The 16,705-nt window shown below is 44.3% G+C and overlaps 1 protein-coding gene across 1 annotated transcript; it reads right to left on the reverse strand.

Moving 5' to 3' along the window:
• Window positions 1–349: 349 nt before the first annotated feature.
• On the reverse strand, window positions 350–1,358 carry LOC146976096 (olfactory receptor 4B13-like). Its single transcript, XM_085794466.1, has one exon. It carries the CDS (start codon window positions 1,301–1,303, stop codon window positions 368–370), a length of 936 nt encoding a protein of 311 aa, XP_085650592.1. The 5' UTR covers window positions 1,304–1,358; the 3' UTR covers window positions 350–367.
• Between the last annotated feature and the right edge of the window lie 15,347 nt (window positions 1,359–16,705).

The following is a 16,705-nucleotide window of genomic DNA, read 5'->3' on the forward strand; positions in this document are numbered from 1 at the left end:
AAATTGTGCCTAAAATACACACTTAACATTATTATTGGTGAATATTCAATATAATTAGAAATACTGTTTAAAACATATCCAGTAAAAACATTTTTAGTGGGAAATAACAAAAGGTGTTTCTGGGAGACGGGGAATGTACCCGCAATTATGAAATGACCCATATGCTATCAGTAGGTTCATTTCTAGATTTGAGATGACATGGTAGACACTTCTGTTTCTAAAACTGTTGCAGGTGTTTCATTTATGTTTCATAGAGAAAATCAAATCACATTTGAGTTAATGCACTGTATTGGTTATATAACAATGGACAGTTATACAGTAAAATATATCAGTGTTCTAATATAAATAAGAAAACCTGTTGGACAACTTAATTTTGATATTCAACATTTGATATGATACTTTTACATATGACACGGATTTTGGACATTTTCAAGCCATACAATACAGGATTGAACAATGGTGGGCATGTAAGAAAATATAATGATAAAAATATCCGCAACATATTAGGGACACTATTCATATTAAACCTGCTCTGTAGTATTTCAAAGCTAGCCCCAAAAGAAAAGTTTAATAGAGAAGCAAGGTGAGGTGTGCAGGTACTGACAGCTTTATGTCTGGTCTGTTTGGAGCCAGAGAAACAAACATGAAGAATCTTTATGTAAGTGTAAAGAATTAAAAGTAAAGCTCCAAGGATTGTGCTAAAAGTTGCAATAAGTCCATACATGTTAATTGCATTTGTGCTGGGGCAACCCAGCTTGACAACAGAGTGGGTATCACAGTATACTTTGTGAATGATGTTCCCACACATTTGTAATGGTGTAGTCAAAGATAACAAAACAACCATTGCAAAACAAGGGTATAACCATGTTAAAGCAATAAGTAGGGCGATTTTGTTGAATGTCATACGTGTGTTATATTGTAGAGGATAACAGATAGCAAGGTATCGGTCATAAGACATGATGGCTAAGTTCAAATATTCAACAGCTCCATAAGAATGAGCACAGTAAATCTGCAAGAAACAAAATGAAGCAGACACAGTGTGAATATCAGAGAGGATCTGAACCAGCAGGAATGGAAATAACGCTGTACTACCATACAGTTCATTTACAAACAGGCTGCACAGAAACAGGTACATGGGCTCATGTAAACTCTTGTTCATACAGATAACCACAATCAGTACAACATTGGCACAAATTATAAAAAGATACAAAGACATAATAATAGTAAAATATAAGTATTTGAAAACCCCTGTGTCAAAGTAGGCAGCAAGAGTGAAATATGAAACCTGTGTGGAGTTTAACATGATCCTGTACTATGCACACCAACAAATAAAAAGGTTAACCTTTGTTACAGATTTGCAAAAATGTAACTGGTTTAAACTTGGGTTGGGCTAGCATAGTGTGTAACTTTAACACCAAGCACACATGGACATAGTGCAATGTATTCATACTGGCCTCATTTACCATCATATAAACAGTTTTAAGAAATATCCACAAATGTACCATTTCTTCTTCTTTTTTTTTTAAAAAAATGTAATGCTCAGGTTTGGAATTCCATAGAAAACATTTGCATCATTGAGTGAATTTGAGCAATCACCTGTTTTCCTGCTTTACTCATCCCATGAATGCATCCCAACTGAGCTGAAACTCAGCTTCGGCTCAGGAGGTCTTCCTTTTACACTTTTTTTAAAGAGCAGTTCATGAAGACTGAACAGAATGGTTTTCATCAGCATGCAGTTATTTCACACATTATCAATTCATTGATCTGTCCATCAACTATAGCAACTTATCCTGTTCAGAGGCAGCGACCTATCAATGCACGAACTGGGTACATTCTGGGCAAGTCTATCACAGGTCTGACACATTGGTCCTGTTAAGGTGTTAAGGTGATCCAATGACAAGTGGTTAGTCTTAAGTGCATCTGCTTACATCTGCTTTAAAATGGATCTCAAGTGACCACTTGTGAGACACAAACATGACCCAAGCATGCTACAGGACACAACTGACTTCATCCTCCTTAATCATGCCTTATATACCTTTGACACAGTCATTAGTTTCATTACTGCCCTCCACCATAACACTATTAATCTTTTCCCTAACAGTCCCGGGCGCATGACGTCTGTCCGACTACCCATTTCTCCGACCATACATTTCTTTATTTTTGCGTCCATTAGTCCGACCTCCCACTTCTCCGACTAAAGTAGCCCTAACCCTTAACCTTACCCTACACCTAACCTTAACACTGTAGAATGGGTAGTCGGAGAAATGAGCCGTCGGACTTTTGGGCAGTCGGACTGACGTATGCTCCCCAACAGTCCCGCTAAAACATGGATTCTGATTTTGCGGGTACCCCCACTCTCTTGTTCTGATCACCTTATCACTACATAATTGTAGCTCAAATCCTCTGCACAGCCCTTTTCTGTGCAGAGCCCCTCTCAAAGTCGATAGACTTTTGTCCATAATTCATGACACAAGTGGCCCCTCACAGCGGACCTGCAAAAGATGGAACTGAGAAGGTTTTTCTCCAGCACTTCTTCAGCACTCTTCACACTCCGTTCTTCTCGTTTAGCCCATATCTTTCAGAGGCCTAAACGCTAACCGAACAAACTCATGTCATGATTATGTAAGCCCACCCTTGGGGGATCCCCATGCAGGTTGAAAGTTCACAGGATTCAACGAGTACATTATGTAGATCTAAATTGTATGAAGGACATTCATTGAGAGCAGCAGGAGCTCAAACAAAGAGCAATCAAATACTATTCAACAAAATAGTATTCTGCGGTTAAGACGTCTCATATGTTGGCTCATCTACGGCGTGAATAACACGCACTAAGGCTCCTGTAGATGCGGGGTTACTGTGTGTGTGTGTGTGTGTGTGTGTGTGTGTGTCAGCGCTGCACACACAGACACAGCATCGGAGCGGTAATGTAGCCTAACTGTTAACGATAACTTGTAGATCACCTGGGTGACGTGAACTCCACTCGTAGTTACTGTGAGTCAGAGCAATAAAACAGTGAGGTTGTTGATGAATATTTAGCTTTTTACTCTGCTTTGAGACTTTGAGACTGACTGTGAGTGAGCAGAGCGGAGGTTAGCGCATCGCTGTCTGGCAACCTGGAGCCTGGTGGATAGGGTCCATGGCACTGGTCCGACCTCCCATTAGTCCGACCTCCCATTAGTTCGACCTCCCATTGGTTCGAACTCCCATTGGTCCGACAATCGGAGTAATGAGAGTTCGAACTAATGGGAGGTCCTCATTAGTTCGAACTGGACTAGTTATTAGTCAAACTCTCCATTCTTACCGTTCACTATGCATTTATATAATTATTCATATAGGCTCCACCTGTCAATAAGACACACGTGGAAGAAGAGGTGCAGTTTATTGTGTTTCACCAACGAGGAGCTGTCATTACGCACGACTTTTACGCACTGCTGCGCGCTCATTAGTGTCCGTAATTAAACCTTGACACTCATATCAAATCAAACTTACATTACAGACAGGTGGATTGGGTTCTCTGTCTCTCTCTCCCACTCCGAACAGACAGACGGACGCAATCAGAAAGGAAAGGCTGCGCATTGATCCTTTTTTCCTTTCTGGGATCAAACGGATCATGTGCATAATTAACTGCAAAACAAGCACTTCATATTAATAACATAACGCTCATTATGCTTCCAGCCTGTCTAGCCTCTACCTGGTGTTTTTACTAAACTTAACCAACTCCTTTCTTCATTGCCTGAACCTAACCAAAGCGAAATTTACTTTTTTTTTCTCTCTCTCTCTCAGTCTGCTGTCAGCAGCAGCGGCGGCTGCAGCAGGCTCGCGCCCGTGAAGTGAGCTCAAGCCGGCCAGGTTCAGCCGTGCTCGAGCGGAGGGGGGGAGAGAAAAAAAAGTGTATTTCTTTTACTCTGTACTCTGGGAGGGGGGGGCTTTGATTATCAGTTTACACATCTTGATCAGCATTTATGATGGTTGTGTGCGATCTGACATGATCTGGCTCTCTGACTGAATATGGTGATATTCTGGGCCGCGCGTGTATCTGTGTTATGTGCGTAGAGAGAGAGAGAGAGAGAGAGAAAGCTGCATGCTCCTATCAATGGAAGAGCTTGTCACAAATGACAGTTCGAACTAACCGGACCACCCATTGGTTCGACCTCCTATTGGTCCGACTTGTGGTTGATTTTGTCGGAGTAACGGGAGGTCGAACCAATGGGAGGTCGGACCAGTGGGTATTTTGTCGGAGTAATGGGAGGTCGAACCAATGGGAGGTCGGACCAATGGGCAGTTCCCGGTGGATAGGGGAGGGGGGACAACGCGCTGCTGTGTTTTGAATTTGATTGCAGCAACAATTTTGGCCACATTCTTTTATTGTACCTTTAAAGCAGAAGTAAGCGGAATGTTTGTGTTAATATAAGTCTTAAGGGGCGTTCACACCGGACGCGATAGACGCGAATTGAGCGGCAACTCTACATTGAAAATCAATGTAAATGGCGCGATGACACGCGATTCGGGCGGAGGCGGCGCGAATGGAGCGTCTGGGGGACGGAGCGTCTGAAGCGGCGTGTCTGGAGCGACGCGAATAAAGTTGAAAATATTGAACTTTTCAGGCGGCATCGCGCCGCGACATCCAATCAGCGACGAGTTCAAGCCGACGTCACGACGTCACTTCCCTCACGTACGATTGTACACTAGCTATCAACATGGAGGAGAAGCTAATTGTAGCTGTGTGTGGGCACCCGGTGCTGTACGACACCGCTGCCGTCTTTTACCGTGACAAATTCAAAAAAGAGGAGGCCTGGGTGAAGGTCAGTGAGGAGGTGGGACTTCCCGGTAAGTTTTGAAGCTATCTGTGGCTTGTTTTACTACGTTACTGACCATGTTTCTCTATTTAGCATCAGTTAGCACTTGCATAGCATTATCCCCTTTTGAAGGATAGCCTACCACTTCCAGTTTGTGTGAATGTTTATTGTCTTAATATTTAATTTGGTTAGAAGCTAATTATGCAATGTGCATGTCTTTCTGTGTGCGTGTGCGTGTGTGTATGTGTTTGCAGTTGAGGTGTGTCGAAAAAGGTGGAAGGGGCTGAGGGACACTTACCTCAAAAAGAAGAGGGAAGGAGAGAAAAGGAGTGGGTCAGCGGGGGGGACATTAAAGAAGTGGCGGTTCTCTGCGGTCCTGTCCTTCCTCGACCCCTTCACCACGCCCAGGGAAACCAGTGGCAACATGGGTCAGGGGGTCGAGGAAGACTGGACCGCTGAAGAGAGCTTTGGTGATGAGGCAGCAGCAGCAGCAGCATTATTTTTTGATAGTTGGTTAAGTGACAACACAGACATAGTAAAGTACATGTAAAAACACTTTCAAATTCAGTAGGCGAAAGAGCAGTTTATATGTGTATTGTTTCTCTCACTTTTGTTTCCATTAAATCTCAAACTATGTGTTCCCCTGTTGTAGAATAAGTTTGGATCATATAATAATAATAATTTCTCTATAGATCAATCCTCAAGTGACAGCGAGGGCACAGCTGCTGCTGCTGCTGCTGCTCCTGCTGCTGCTGCTGCTGCTGCTGCTCCTGCCTCTGCTGCCTCAACCAATGGTATGTACTGTACAGAAGCAGGATTGTGATTTATTTGTAGGGCTCCAGTCTAAATTGAAAATGAATGTTTACAGACTATGCCACCAACAGAATGTTGTGATTTTGATTTCATACAGGTGCACGGACAGGGAAGAGGAAGAGAGTGGGGGGGATTGATGCAGCCAAGGATGGAAGGGACCAGAGGATTGAGGATCTCCTCATCCTAAACCTGCAGAGGCCACCTCCACCACCTCCACCACCTGCATGGATCGAGGAGGAGAGATTTTTGTCCAGTCTGGCTCCTTCCCTCCATAGGCTGCCACCCCAGCAAAGGGACTACATAAAATTCCAAATCCACAAATTAATATATGAGAACACGGTATAGTGACACTGAACATGGATGTACTGGAGTAGCTGGGGTGGCAGCCTCTGCTGGGAACGAGCCAGGCTGGTATTTAGTTTTTGTTCTTTAAGCCTGGTTTTTGTTGTTCTATTCTGTTTGTATTAACCACTTAGTTTTTTTGTTATTTTATTTTTGTATTCATTTTTAAGTAGATATATATTTTCTTGTGTATATTTATATACAACTACTATATTTTTTTGAGAGAGAGAGATTTATTTATTATATTATTTTTCCACATTAAAAAGATATATCTTAATGACTACTATTTCTCATGTCATTCTTTCACACATTCTTTCAAGTACTATGATATTGTAGACTGGCCAGTTTCAAAATGATAATTTAAGTAAAGAAAAAGTTTTATGGTGTAATTGGTGATGGTGATGTAATGGTGTAAAAAAAAAGGATCATTGCTCAATACTTTTATTTGGGTGGCTCTTAAAAGAGCCGTTTTTGGGGTGCTTGTGCACTACACATTATGCTGCCATGGGACCACTCCCTCCGTGTTGAAGAAGGCTAAGAAGGTGTCCCGAACTCTGATGGCCTCCCTCGCCGAGTTGTTTGCCCCAACTCTTCCCAGACCTGGAAGTGTCTGGGCTGTCATGCGTAAGAAGTTGTGAAGAACACAAGTCGCCTTCACACACTTCTCTGCCACTTCCGGCTTGACCTCGAGGACACGGTGGTACATCCTCCACTGAGCCGCCAGGATGCCGAAGGCATTCTCCACCACCAGCCGGGCCCGGGACAAACGGTAGTTAAAGATCCTCTTGTCTCTGGGGAGGATGCGCCCAGGGAATGGCCTCATCAGGTTCCTCCGATGCGGGAATGCTTCATCAGCCACAAAACAATGAGGCTGGGGTCCTCTGTGTTCTGCGGCTGGTAGAGGCTGGTCCACTGGCAAGTGGAGGGTTCCAGCACGAAGTGCCTGGCCAAAGGCAGAGTTAGCCAGGATACCTCCGTCACTGGTTCTCCCGAAGCCCCCGACATCAATCACCCTGAACCGGTAATTGGCATCGACCACGGCCAAGAGGACAATGGAGTATGTCCCCTTGTAGTTGAAAAACATGGATCCTGAGTTGGGAGGGGCCTTCAACACACATGCTTTCCATCCAAAGCTCCACAGCAGAGAGGGAAGTTCCACCTCTCTTCAAACTGCTCCGCAATGGACTTCCAGGTTTCTGTGGTGGGCACAGCCATGAAGTCCCCGACCAGGCAGTCCCAGATGGCACTGACAACAGCAGGAACAATGACGGACACAGTAGAAATTCCCACACGGAAGCTGTTGGCAATGCTCCTGTAGGAGTCTCCTGTGGCCAGGAACCTACAAAATAGATAATGGGTCAGGCTTTAATTTTCTTGAAAACCTTAAAAACAGCCCACGGAATATCACTTAAAATTTCTCCAAACATTTAACAACATTTACACTTTATTATTAATTTATTGGAAACTGCAAGCTTTGTTATTAAAAAAAAAGTCAATGTATATTATCCATATAAAAGATTAGGTATAATTGTGTAATCTCATTCTGAAATAAGAACCATTTTCAAATCTTAATAAGGAAAACTGATAACTAAGTAAAGAGTTAATAAATACTGAAAATATGAAGTGAAAATTAAAAACGTTTGTTTATGCAGGTATAGGTTGATGTGCATTTATCACACCACGTAGGCTCCTGTATAGTGGGTAAAATTAGTAGCATACTTTATTATAGGTAATGTAGCCTATAATATTTTTACATGTTCATTTTGCAGTAGTCTATTGTATGAAACCGCAACTCACCTCAGACAGATTGACAGGCGCTCCGCAGCGGGGATGGAGCGCCTGTAGTTAGTGTCCAGGCGGGAGATCCTGGCACCGACCCGAGCTAACAGGTCCTCGAACTGGGCTCCGGTCAGCCTGAGGTACCGCTGGAAGCGGTCGTCATCCAGACGGAGCTCCTGGAGGAGACAGTGGAATTCCCCCAGCTCCGTGCGTCTCCGGAGGACCTCATGAACCCAGACACGACGGCGGGTGGTTTTCCGGCGTTTCAGGGACTTGTACAGCAGGTACAACGCAGCAACGGTGGTGATATCAGCCATGATCGGCGTGGAAAGAGAACGGGTTGAGAAATACCGGTAAATGAGCGGAGCGTCACGCGCGAGCGATGGACGCGAATGATCCAAAATGACCAAGCGGCGCGAATGAAGCGTCAGACGCGATAGTATTCGCGTCTATCGCGTCCAGTGTGAACGCCGCTTTAGCCTAAATAGTTATTTCTTCCGACAGCAATCACTTATATAGAGTGTTTGGTCCCAAACACGGGTCTGTCAGTCACTCTGCTCTGCTGCAAGCCGAGGAGAAAACTTTCCTTGTATCCTACAACCTTTATCCAATGAGGAGAGAGAACGGCATAAAGGGGCGGTCCTCTCTGTGTGTGCAGCCAAGGGATGCGCATGAATGTGGTGACGTAGGGACGAGGGCGGGGACTGCTAACTCCATCCGCTGACAGGAAGTTAGCCAAAACGACCGGATCGCTTACTTCTGCTTTAAAATGATATCAAAATAAGAATTAAACAGATTATATAATAAATGAAATACACGCTTTTGATTATATAGGAAACATAACAGGGCCTTACACATTTTATGTTTCCTTCATTATATGAGCCATAATGCACAAAATTTTACACTACATTACATGCAAAGAAACAGGCATGTGGTGTTGCTTTTAACCAGTTGAACAAATGGGATGGGTCTGTTGTTCATGTGCATGCTGAACACCAACCAGTAGGGCTGCAACGAGTAGCATATTTTACTATCCGAATGTTCGGGGTCACTATTCGAGTAGCAGCGTCATGTAGAGGTAGAGCGGAGCAGCCGAAGAGAGCCACGTAAATGGGACAGTGAAGTAACACACTTTTTTCATAGTAACACACTTTTTATTTTAATAAAACAGTTGAAACAGTTGTCCATGTGTAATATTTTTCCTCACAGATCCGTCCTCAAATCACTCGCAATTAAAACAGCAAAACAAAAAAAAAGAAAAGAAGGAATGTCACGGAATTAAATTGTCCCCTTAATAGGCTAAACATTTTTCTTATAACGGCAGCGTACACTTCAATAAAGGAACCATTAACATTTCAGCCTAAATAAACAATAAAATATTGGCAGATCATTTTTTAACACAGAACGAGGTGGTTGTCAGCAGCAGTGCAATTATAGCCCAAAAGCAGTGCATTATTCCAAAAACGAACCATAGGCTATTATGAATCTTCTAACGTTAAATGCTATAAAAATAAGTTTTATGCAACAAGGCAAGGCAAGGCAAGGCTAGGCATCTTTATTTATATAGCGCATTTCATACCAAGGCAACTCAATGTGCTTCACATAAAGACAAAACTTTTTTTTAAAAGAACAGCATAAAAAAAAGTAAAAGAAAAGAAAATAGATAAAGTTGAAAGTTCTTAAAAAGAGCTCAGCTATAAGCACATGAAAAGAGAAATGTTTTTAACCTAGATTTAAAAGGCAGGTATAGGCTTTAGTGCAAACAGTCAATGCAGTTAAACAACAGAACAACACACAAAACAAACTTATAAAACAAAATAAAGAATGGTTTGCATGTTAGATATAACCTGCAAAACTTTTCAGCAGCAGCATTTTTATTTCTCCCACAAAATACAGTCAGCTTGGCAGCTATCATCCGTTTCACTTTCCCTGCTGCTTTTTTTATGTTCTTTCCTGTCCAACCTTTCTGGTTCTCCTCATGTTGTGGGCAAGGAAGATGAGTTTGTCCACATTTTTGGGTAGAAGAGAACAGCGGGTTTTACTGACAATGTATCCCGCCTTTGAAAAAATCATTTCCAACGGCGTTGATTTGGCTGGAACACAAAGGCAGTGTTTTACGGCAAGTGACAGTTTTGGATAGCGGACACTGTTTCAGTTCCACCACTCAAGTGGGCAACCTGGGTCTTTGGTTGTGTCCTTAATATATTGTTCCATTTCTTTTTTTATGGCGTCTCCCCCTTCCTCTTCCCCCTCTTCGTCTGAGCCAGACTGCATCAGCATTGAAAGGTTAATTTCTTTCTTTCTTTTGGCCGACGGTGCATCAGTGTTGTCCCCATCGTCTTCCCCACTTGCTTCTGCTTGCGGCTGTTCAACCTCCCTGTGTCGCTCATACAGGTGTCCGGCCAGGTTGACAACGTTTAAATCAGAATGCAATAATTGGTCAGATAGCCTATCCCCTGTATAGCACAAGATAGTGGTGTGTCTAAGTGTGTGACATAGGCTAATGAAATTAAATGATTAGTTTAAAAAGGCTATATCTCACCTCACAGTAAACAGCATCCTTCTTCTCAAGGTCGTCGTCGAGGCATCTGAGTTGCTTCCAACGCGGGTTTAGTGCTGCAGAGACGAGATAGATGCTGTTGGGTTCCAGGTTTTGCAGTTGCCATCTTCTGTCGATCTCTGTCAGCAGGGTCTGTTTCATTTCTTGGATGGGAGGGCTGTCATCATCCTGCGGTGACAGGTGGCGTCTCTTTAAGTTATAAAGCATCGGGACTATGCAAGAGATTGACACGTTCAGCTCCCGTGACCACAGTTCAGTCAGTCTGAAAAAGGGCCCCAGCACATGCAGTTTCCTGTGCCAGGTTCCACTGCTCTGGGGTCAGATCCAAGGTGCGATCTCCTTTCTTGGTGATTTGGGGGTCGGAGAGAACAGCTGTCACTGGCCATCGTTGCTCAATCAGTCTGTTAAGCAATTCATAAGTGGAATTCCACCTGGTAGTGACATCTTGAATAAGTTTGTGTTTTGTGATGTTCTTGTGACAGTTGAGGTTCCTGTCACTATGCCTCCAATTGATCATGTGCCCTGGCTACTTGGCCAAAGGGATGTCCCTTTGGGTGACTGGCAACGCACATGACTCTTACCCGGGAGGTGTGGGTTCAATCCCCGCCTGGGCCCTCTTCACCTTGCCACATTCTGGCGTTGTTGGCAGGATCCATGTAGCACTAGGGGTGGGTCCATGGATTCCTAATGTGTGGCAGCCTGCGCGGAAGCACAAGGACGTGCTTGTGAAAAGAGGGGGAGAGATGTGACAGTTGAGGTTCCTGTCACTATGCCTCCAATTGATCATGTGCCCTGGCTACTTGGCCAAAGGGATGTCCCTTTGGGTGACTGGCAAGCGCGCATGACTCTTACCCGGGAGGTGTGGGTTCAATCCCCGCCCGGGTCCTCTTCACCTTGCCACATTCTGTTAAGCATGTTTTTCTTTCAAGGCAGCCATAGCCTTTGCACTTTTATGAAAGTGCACCACGAGATTTCTGGCAGCAGCTATCATCCGACATAGTCGGTCGTTCTTGAGAGCAGTGTTTATGCATAGCTGAAGGGTGTGTCCGGCACTGTAAACCTCCTGCACTTTTCCCCATATCTCAGGCTGGCTCCTAAGTGTCTCCATGCACACTTTCATATTCCTGGCATTGTCACTAACAACCGCAACTTGCTTGTAATTTGGGATGTGGAATGATTCCAGCACTTCTCCGAGCCTTTGTGCGATGTTCACCCCGGTATGGCTCTCCTCCATCTCTGTAGTTTCCAAAACGTACAAGGCTAGTTTACCCTCCTCGGTGACAAAGTGGGCTGTCACAGTCATGTACGCCTCCATGCTCAGTGAAGTCCAAATGTCCGTAGTGAGGGCTAAGGCAGTTGAGTTGCGTTTTCAACAGTGGTTGAAATTTGCTGGCGCAGTTCGCTGTACTTCAGAGTCAAGGTATTTGAAATGCTGGGACGGGAGGGCACAACATACCCCGGCTCCATCTTCTGCATTAATTTCTGGAAGCCTTCACCATATTAATAGGTCTCATATCGAGAGCGATGAACTCCACAATGTCATCTGTTATCTCTTTCGCTCTTTTTTCACTTATTGGTTTCTGAAACTGAATTTTCTGCTGCACTGTTTTGCTTGTGGCTGAACCTGAACTAGTAGCTGCAGCTTGGGGGTGCACCTATAGAGGTTATATAAGAGGTTAAGTTATTACATTGGGCTATCCCTTCTTATGCATATAGAAGAAAGTGTGCACAACACAATAGCCTAATAGGTAACAGATGTAGCCTAAAACTGAACAACAACAACAAACAACCGGCACACATTCTGACATACCACCATTCCGACATACCACCATTTAGACATACAGTACCGCTATTCCGACATGCCAAAATCCCACCATTATGACAAGGCTTTCAATATAAGGACATGTGCATTAATCAACGGGTGACTCCCTCCTACTTATCTGGACTCTCTACTTCTGGACTCTCACTATCTATCTGGCCTGTCTAGCCTCTACCTGGTATTTTTACTAAACTTAACCAACTCCTTTCATCATTGCCTAAGCCCGACCAGTGCAAAATCTTTTGGTAAAAAAATACACTATTAAAGGAACTTGAGGCAGGATTTGTGGAGAAATACACATGCGTTTTAAGTTTTTTTATGCTAATGAGTGACGAAGTGTTCAAAACCAAAAAGAATGAGCCCACTCGCGTATCTCTCCGTTGCCCTGAACAGGCTGTGTGCTGTGTAATGCACTGCATTTCTGGGTCTGAATTTCCCGCGCTGTCCGGCAGATGTGATGTCAAATGACGCTGCATGCACGTCCTCAATGGCTTTGGCTTGCGACCAGCAGCGGTCGGATGTCTTGCAGCCTAAACAGTAATGTGAGCAGCGAGTAAAGAAATAACGTCACCTTCTTAAGTTTTAAAGGGTTAGTTCGGGTCTTTTGATATGAATCTATATGGCATCCCCATCACCAGTTACGTGCTGTGACAGTGACTTTCCCCGGACTGCGTCCCGTGAGCGGAGTTCCGGCCTGGTTTCGGTGCTGACGAATGTAGTCCGGCTAGTTGGCTGGGGTCACGAAAATAAAGCGTGTTTCTTCTCAAAACAATTTGCGTTCAAAAGAGTGATACATTTGCATCACAAAACCGTTGTCCACGAAAAAGTCTGACCTCGCAAACGCTTGGCGCTATTTTCTCTCCCTCCGTATCACTGTGCGCTGCCGCCTGTAGACGGCTGTGCGCGTTTCCATCAGCTGTTTCACGGAGTTTACTGCTCAGATAGTTCACATAAACATATCTGATTATGACACAAGTGATGAAGCACAGAGCTAAAGGGAGAGCTTTATGAACCTGATGTGATGCTGAGCCTCGTCAGATGGAGTTAAAACGAGCAGACAGAGAGAGAGAGAGGAGGGACAGGGAAGTGACAAGCTGAAGTTAGACCACAGCTTAGCTGTGACAGACAGGGTGACCGGGTGATGATCAGTAATGCAGTGCAGTCCGTGGTGGAAGATCAGCCCGACAAATGTACACACACTAGGTTATCAGACAATCAGGATGATTATTTTTTTCTTGCCGTTATAAAATAGCGAGCCTCCACACCAGCTGCGTCCACTGTGCTCTGGCTCAGCTGACCGGTGTTCAGATAGTAGATCTTCACATGTTGAACTCTTTTAAACAAAGTGCAGCCAAACACCAGGCTAAAGAGAGAGAACTGAGGCTCCTCTGACAGCTGCAGGTGAGCCGCAGGTGAGCTGCACGTCAGCTGGCTGGAGCGCCGTTCTTTTTTTTTTCTTTTTTTTTCAGCAGCACCGTCCGGTGCAGGTGATGCACGCTGTCTGTCTGTGTATGTTTGTCGGTCTGATCTTCCACCATGAACTGCGCTGCAACGATCACCCACCTCTTTTATATAGGTCTACCTAACAGTCTATGGCTCTAACACCATCTGACGAAGTTCAGCATCACATCAGGTTCATAAAGCTCTCCCTTTGGCTCTGTGCTAAAACAAGGGATGGCTTCATCACTTCTATGGGGATGCCATATAGATTCATATCAAAAGACCCAAACTAACCCTTTAATATTTTTTCATGTGAGAACATGACAGTTTAGATTCCCAATCTGTGGTCAGTTTATTCAAATAACACCTGTAAGTAGATTTGCTCCCACGTTTTCGGAGGAGTGCAGAGCCACTGTGGGAGCAGCCAAGCGGCACCAGCCGTCACAGAGGCAGCAGGCGGGGAGCTGAGCTCATCGGCCAGTTAAACTCTGTCCTCATCCCAAGGGAGAAAACGAGCCGAGTAACTTACCCACAGGTTTTAAGAGGTTTACTGCTGGCTGGTTAAATTATTTTTAGAAGATAAATGCTGGTCTCGTTGATGAAGTCTAACAGTTGTGGCAGTCACATTCGTTTATTTGAATGAAAAGTGAAGCTTCAGGTGTGGACAGAAGAGCAGCGCTACCTCGGGGCTGTGTACATACAAAAATCACCACATTTACTTAAGTAAATAAATAAATGTTTTACAATGAGCTGATCAATTCATCCGTGGTCAGTTTATCCAAACAACACCTGTAAGGAAATTTGCTCCAACGTTTTCGGAGAAGTGCAGAGCCACTGTGGGAGCAGCAGAGCGGCACTAGCAGTCAGAGGTGGGAATTGTGGAGTCATCAAGTCATCTCCATGCCATGTATTTGTTCTGTTCATGCACTAAAGTCCAATCAGCACAGCTCTTCAGCCAGGAAGGTGAGCTAATTAGTGAATGCACATGGTTCAGTGACTGAGCAGAACAAATACATGGCATGGAGATGACATGATGACGAGATGGTGAAACGCTGTTTTTTTTTCTGTGGTGGGCCCAAACGAGACTGTGGCGGCTAATTAACCCATTTATCCCAAATTTTTCCCAGACATGAAAATATCCAAACCATGTGCCATTAGCAACCCTTTGAAATAATTAGGGCTGACCTCCAAAAGTCGACTATTCGACGATTCGATTCGGAGGGGTCTGATTCAACTATGAACCTCGTAGTCGAATCTAACCAGGACCATACCATTCTGACTATATGACAGCATCAGCTGCACTGCTGTAGAGAGTTCATGCGCGTGTATCAGATGTGCACTCACTGGCAAAATGGTTAGCATCGTCGCCTGCCGTGCAGGAGACCAGGGTTCGAACCCCACCTAGGGCAGTCCGTACCGAGAGAAACACAACGCAGAGGGCGAGATATGACATCGGCTACACGTGCTTCCGCACCAGCTTGGTACAGTTACCCTGACGGCCACAACGGCCGGTCTCATCCGGTCTCTCATTCCTTGATCCCAAAAGGGCAGTTGTCGGTCTGAGAAGTGAAGCTCACTTCCGCGTTCAAAAAACTGCAATCGGCTTCCTCTGGGGGCTGGTGTCAGAAGGGAGCATTCTCCATTGACCCCCATGTTAAAATCGCCGACTTTACATCCTCAATAAACATGATCAAAGCCTGCTGTCAGAACGTTTTTTGGTCTCAATCGATAGTTTCTACCCCCGCACACACTCTGAGGGAGGTGAATTTTTTTTAACTCTACCGTTTTACTGTTATTAGGTTAAAACTCTGGCCAATTAGGGCGCAGAAACGTTGAGTGACAGGTCCGGAGCAGTCCGGAGACAGGCTGCTTCAAGGCCAGTGGGCGGGTTCTCGGCCGGCCAATCCAACATGGTGCTGTTCAGGCCGCCATATTTGAGTCACAAAAACGACTCCCCAAAACCAGTGGGTGACGTCACGGATGCTACGTCCATTCTTTTTACAGTCTATGCTTGATCCTCGATGTTGTGTTCACTTAGTATTTCTGCATCCATGTTTCGCCACAAGGAAGCACTGTGAGAGAGTGAGCAAAGAAAAAAGGCGGAAGTAACTACTGTGTTGTTGAGTTGTTGATCCTCCATTCCTTTAAGGAATTGTCGGAAAGGCAGGATGTTTACAAAAAGAGAAAAATAGGAGCCATAGGAGGCAAGAATTGTTGGGATTATGGGCAAATTTCGTGCACAAACATCAACAGAGCCACTGGGAGCTACTGCTACAACAAGGCTAAAACAACCGACTTTTTCATGTTGTGGCTTAAGGACACTTACACGGCAACATCCGAGCAGAAAACGCAAAAGTGGCGTCGCATCATCACTTTTTATTCCGCGTTTAGACAAGCGTTTTTGGGGTGGAAATCTGCGTGCATACGGTGACGCAAAAGTCTGTGGAATTCATGCACTCCAGGCACCTAAGTGGCAGTGTGCCGCACAACACACAACACCACCAAGTCCGCACGCCTGTGTGTTTTCCTCTTCTTCTTCTTGATTTCCGGCAGGCTGTACGCTGGCGATCGTAATGCTGCCCTCTGTGCCCTCCACAGGTCATAGCAATCAGAGCAGACTTTAGTAGTACTATGCTGCTTTTTTTCATCAGGGCAAGACCTTAAGAGAAGTCCAAATAGAGTTTAAGTTTCAGTTAGGAGGGACTGGCAGCAAGACTAAAGCAGGATATCAGATGGATGCTTAAATTCACATAATGTAACCAACCATTGTTGTGTTCAATAATTCAATAATTACACTATTTAAAACATTTTTTTTTTATAGAACTACTGAGTTACTTATGGTTTGTGTGTGCTTTATCTTTAAATTGAAAACTGTGACAAAGCTGTCTAGGTACATTTTTTCAAATGTATAACAAAACAATCATTGTTTTGTGTGCACAGTAGAATTATAAGAATCTATTGAAGGATCATAATAAACTCTAAGTTAGGAGGGAGTCCCAGTATGACTGCTGCAATATCATACCTATGTTAGATTTCATGAACAGTTTTCTGTCATTTTTTACCTAAACATTACACTCTAAATAAGGGAATCACTTTGTTGCTCGTACATAAACGATTCTGTACTGCATGTATGTGAATGCAGTGGGTTCAAAAAAG

The sequence above is a fragment of the Trachurus japonicus genome, chromosome 13, assembly GCF_045865225.1.
Source record: "Trachurus japonicus isolate A0001 chromosome 13, Traja_1.0".
In the NCBI taxonomy this organism is placed as follows: Eukaryota; Metazoa; Chordata; class Actinopteri; order Carangiformes; family Carangidae; genus Trachurus; species Trachurus japonicus.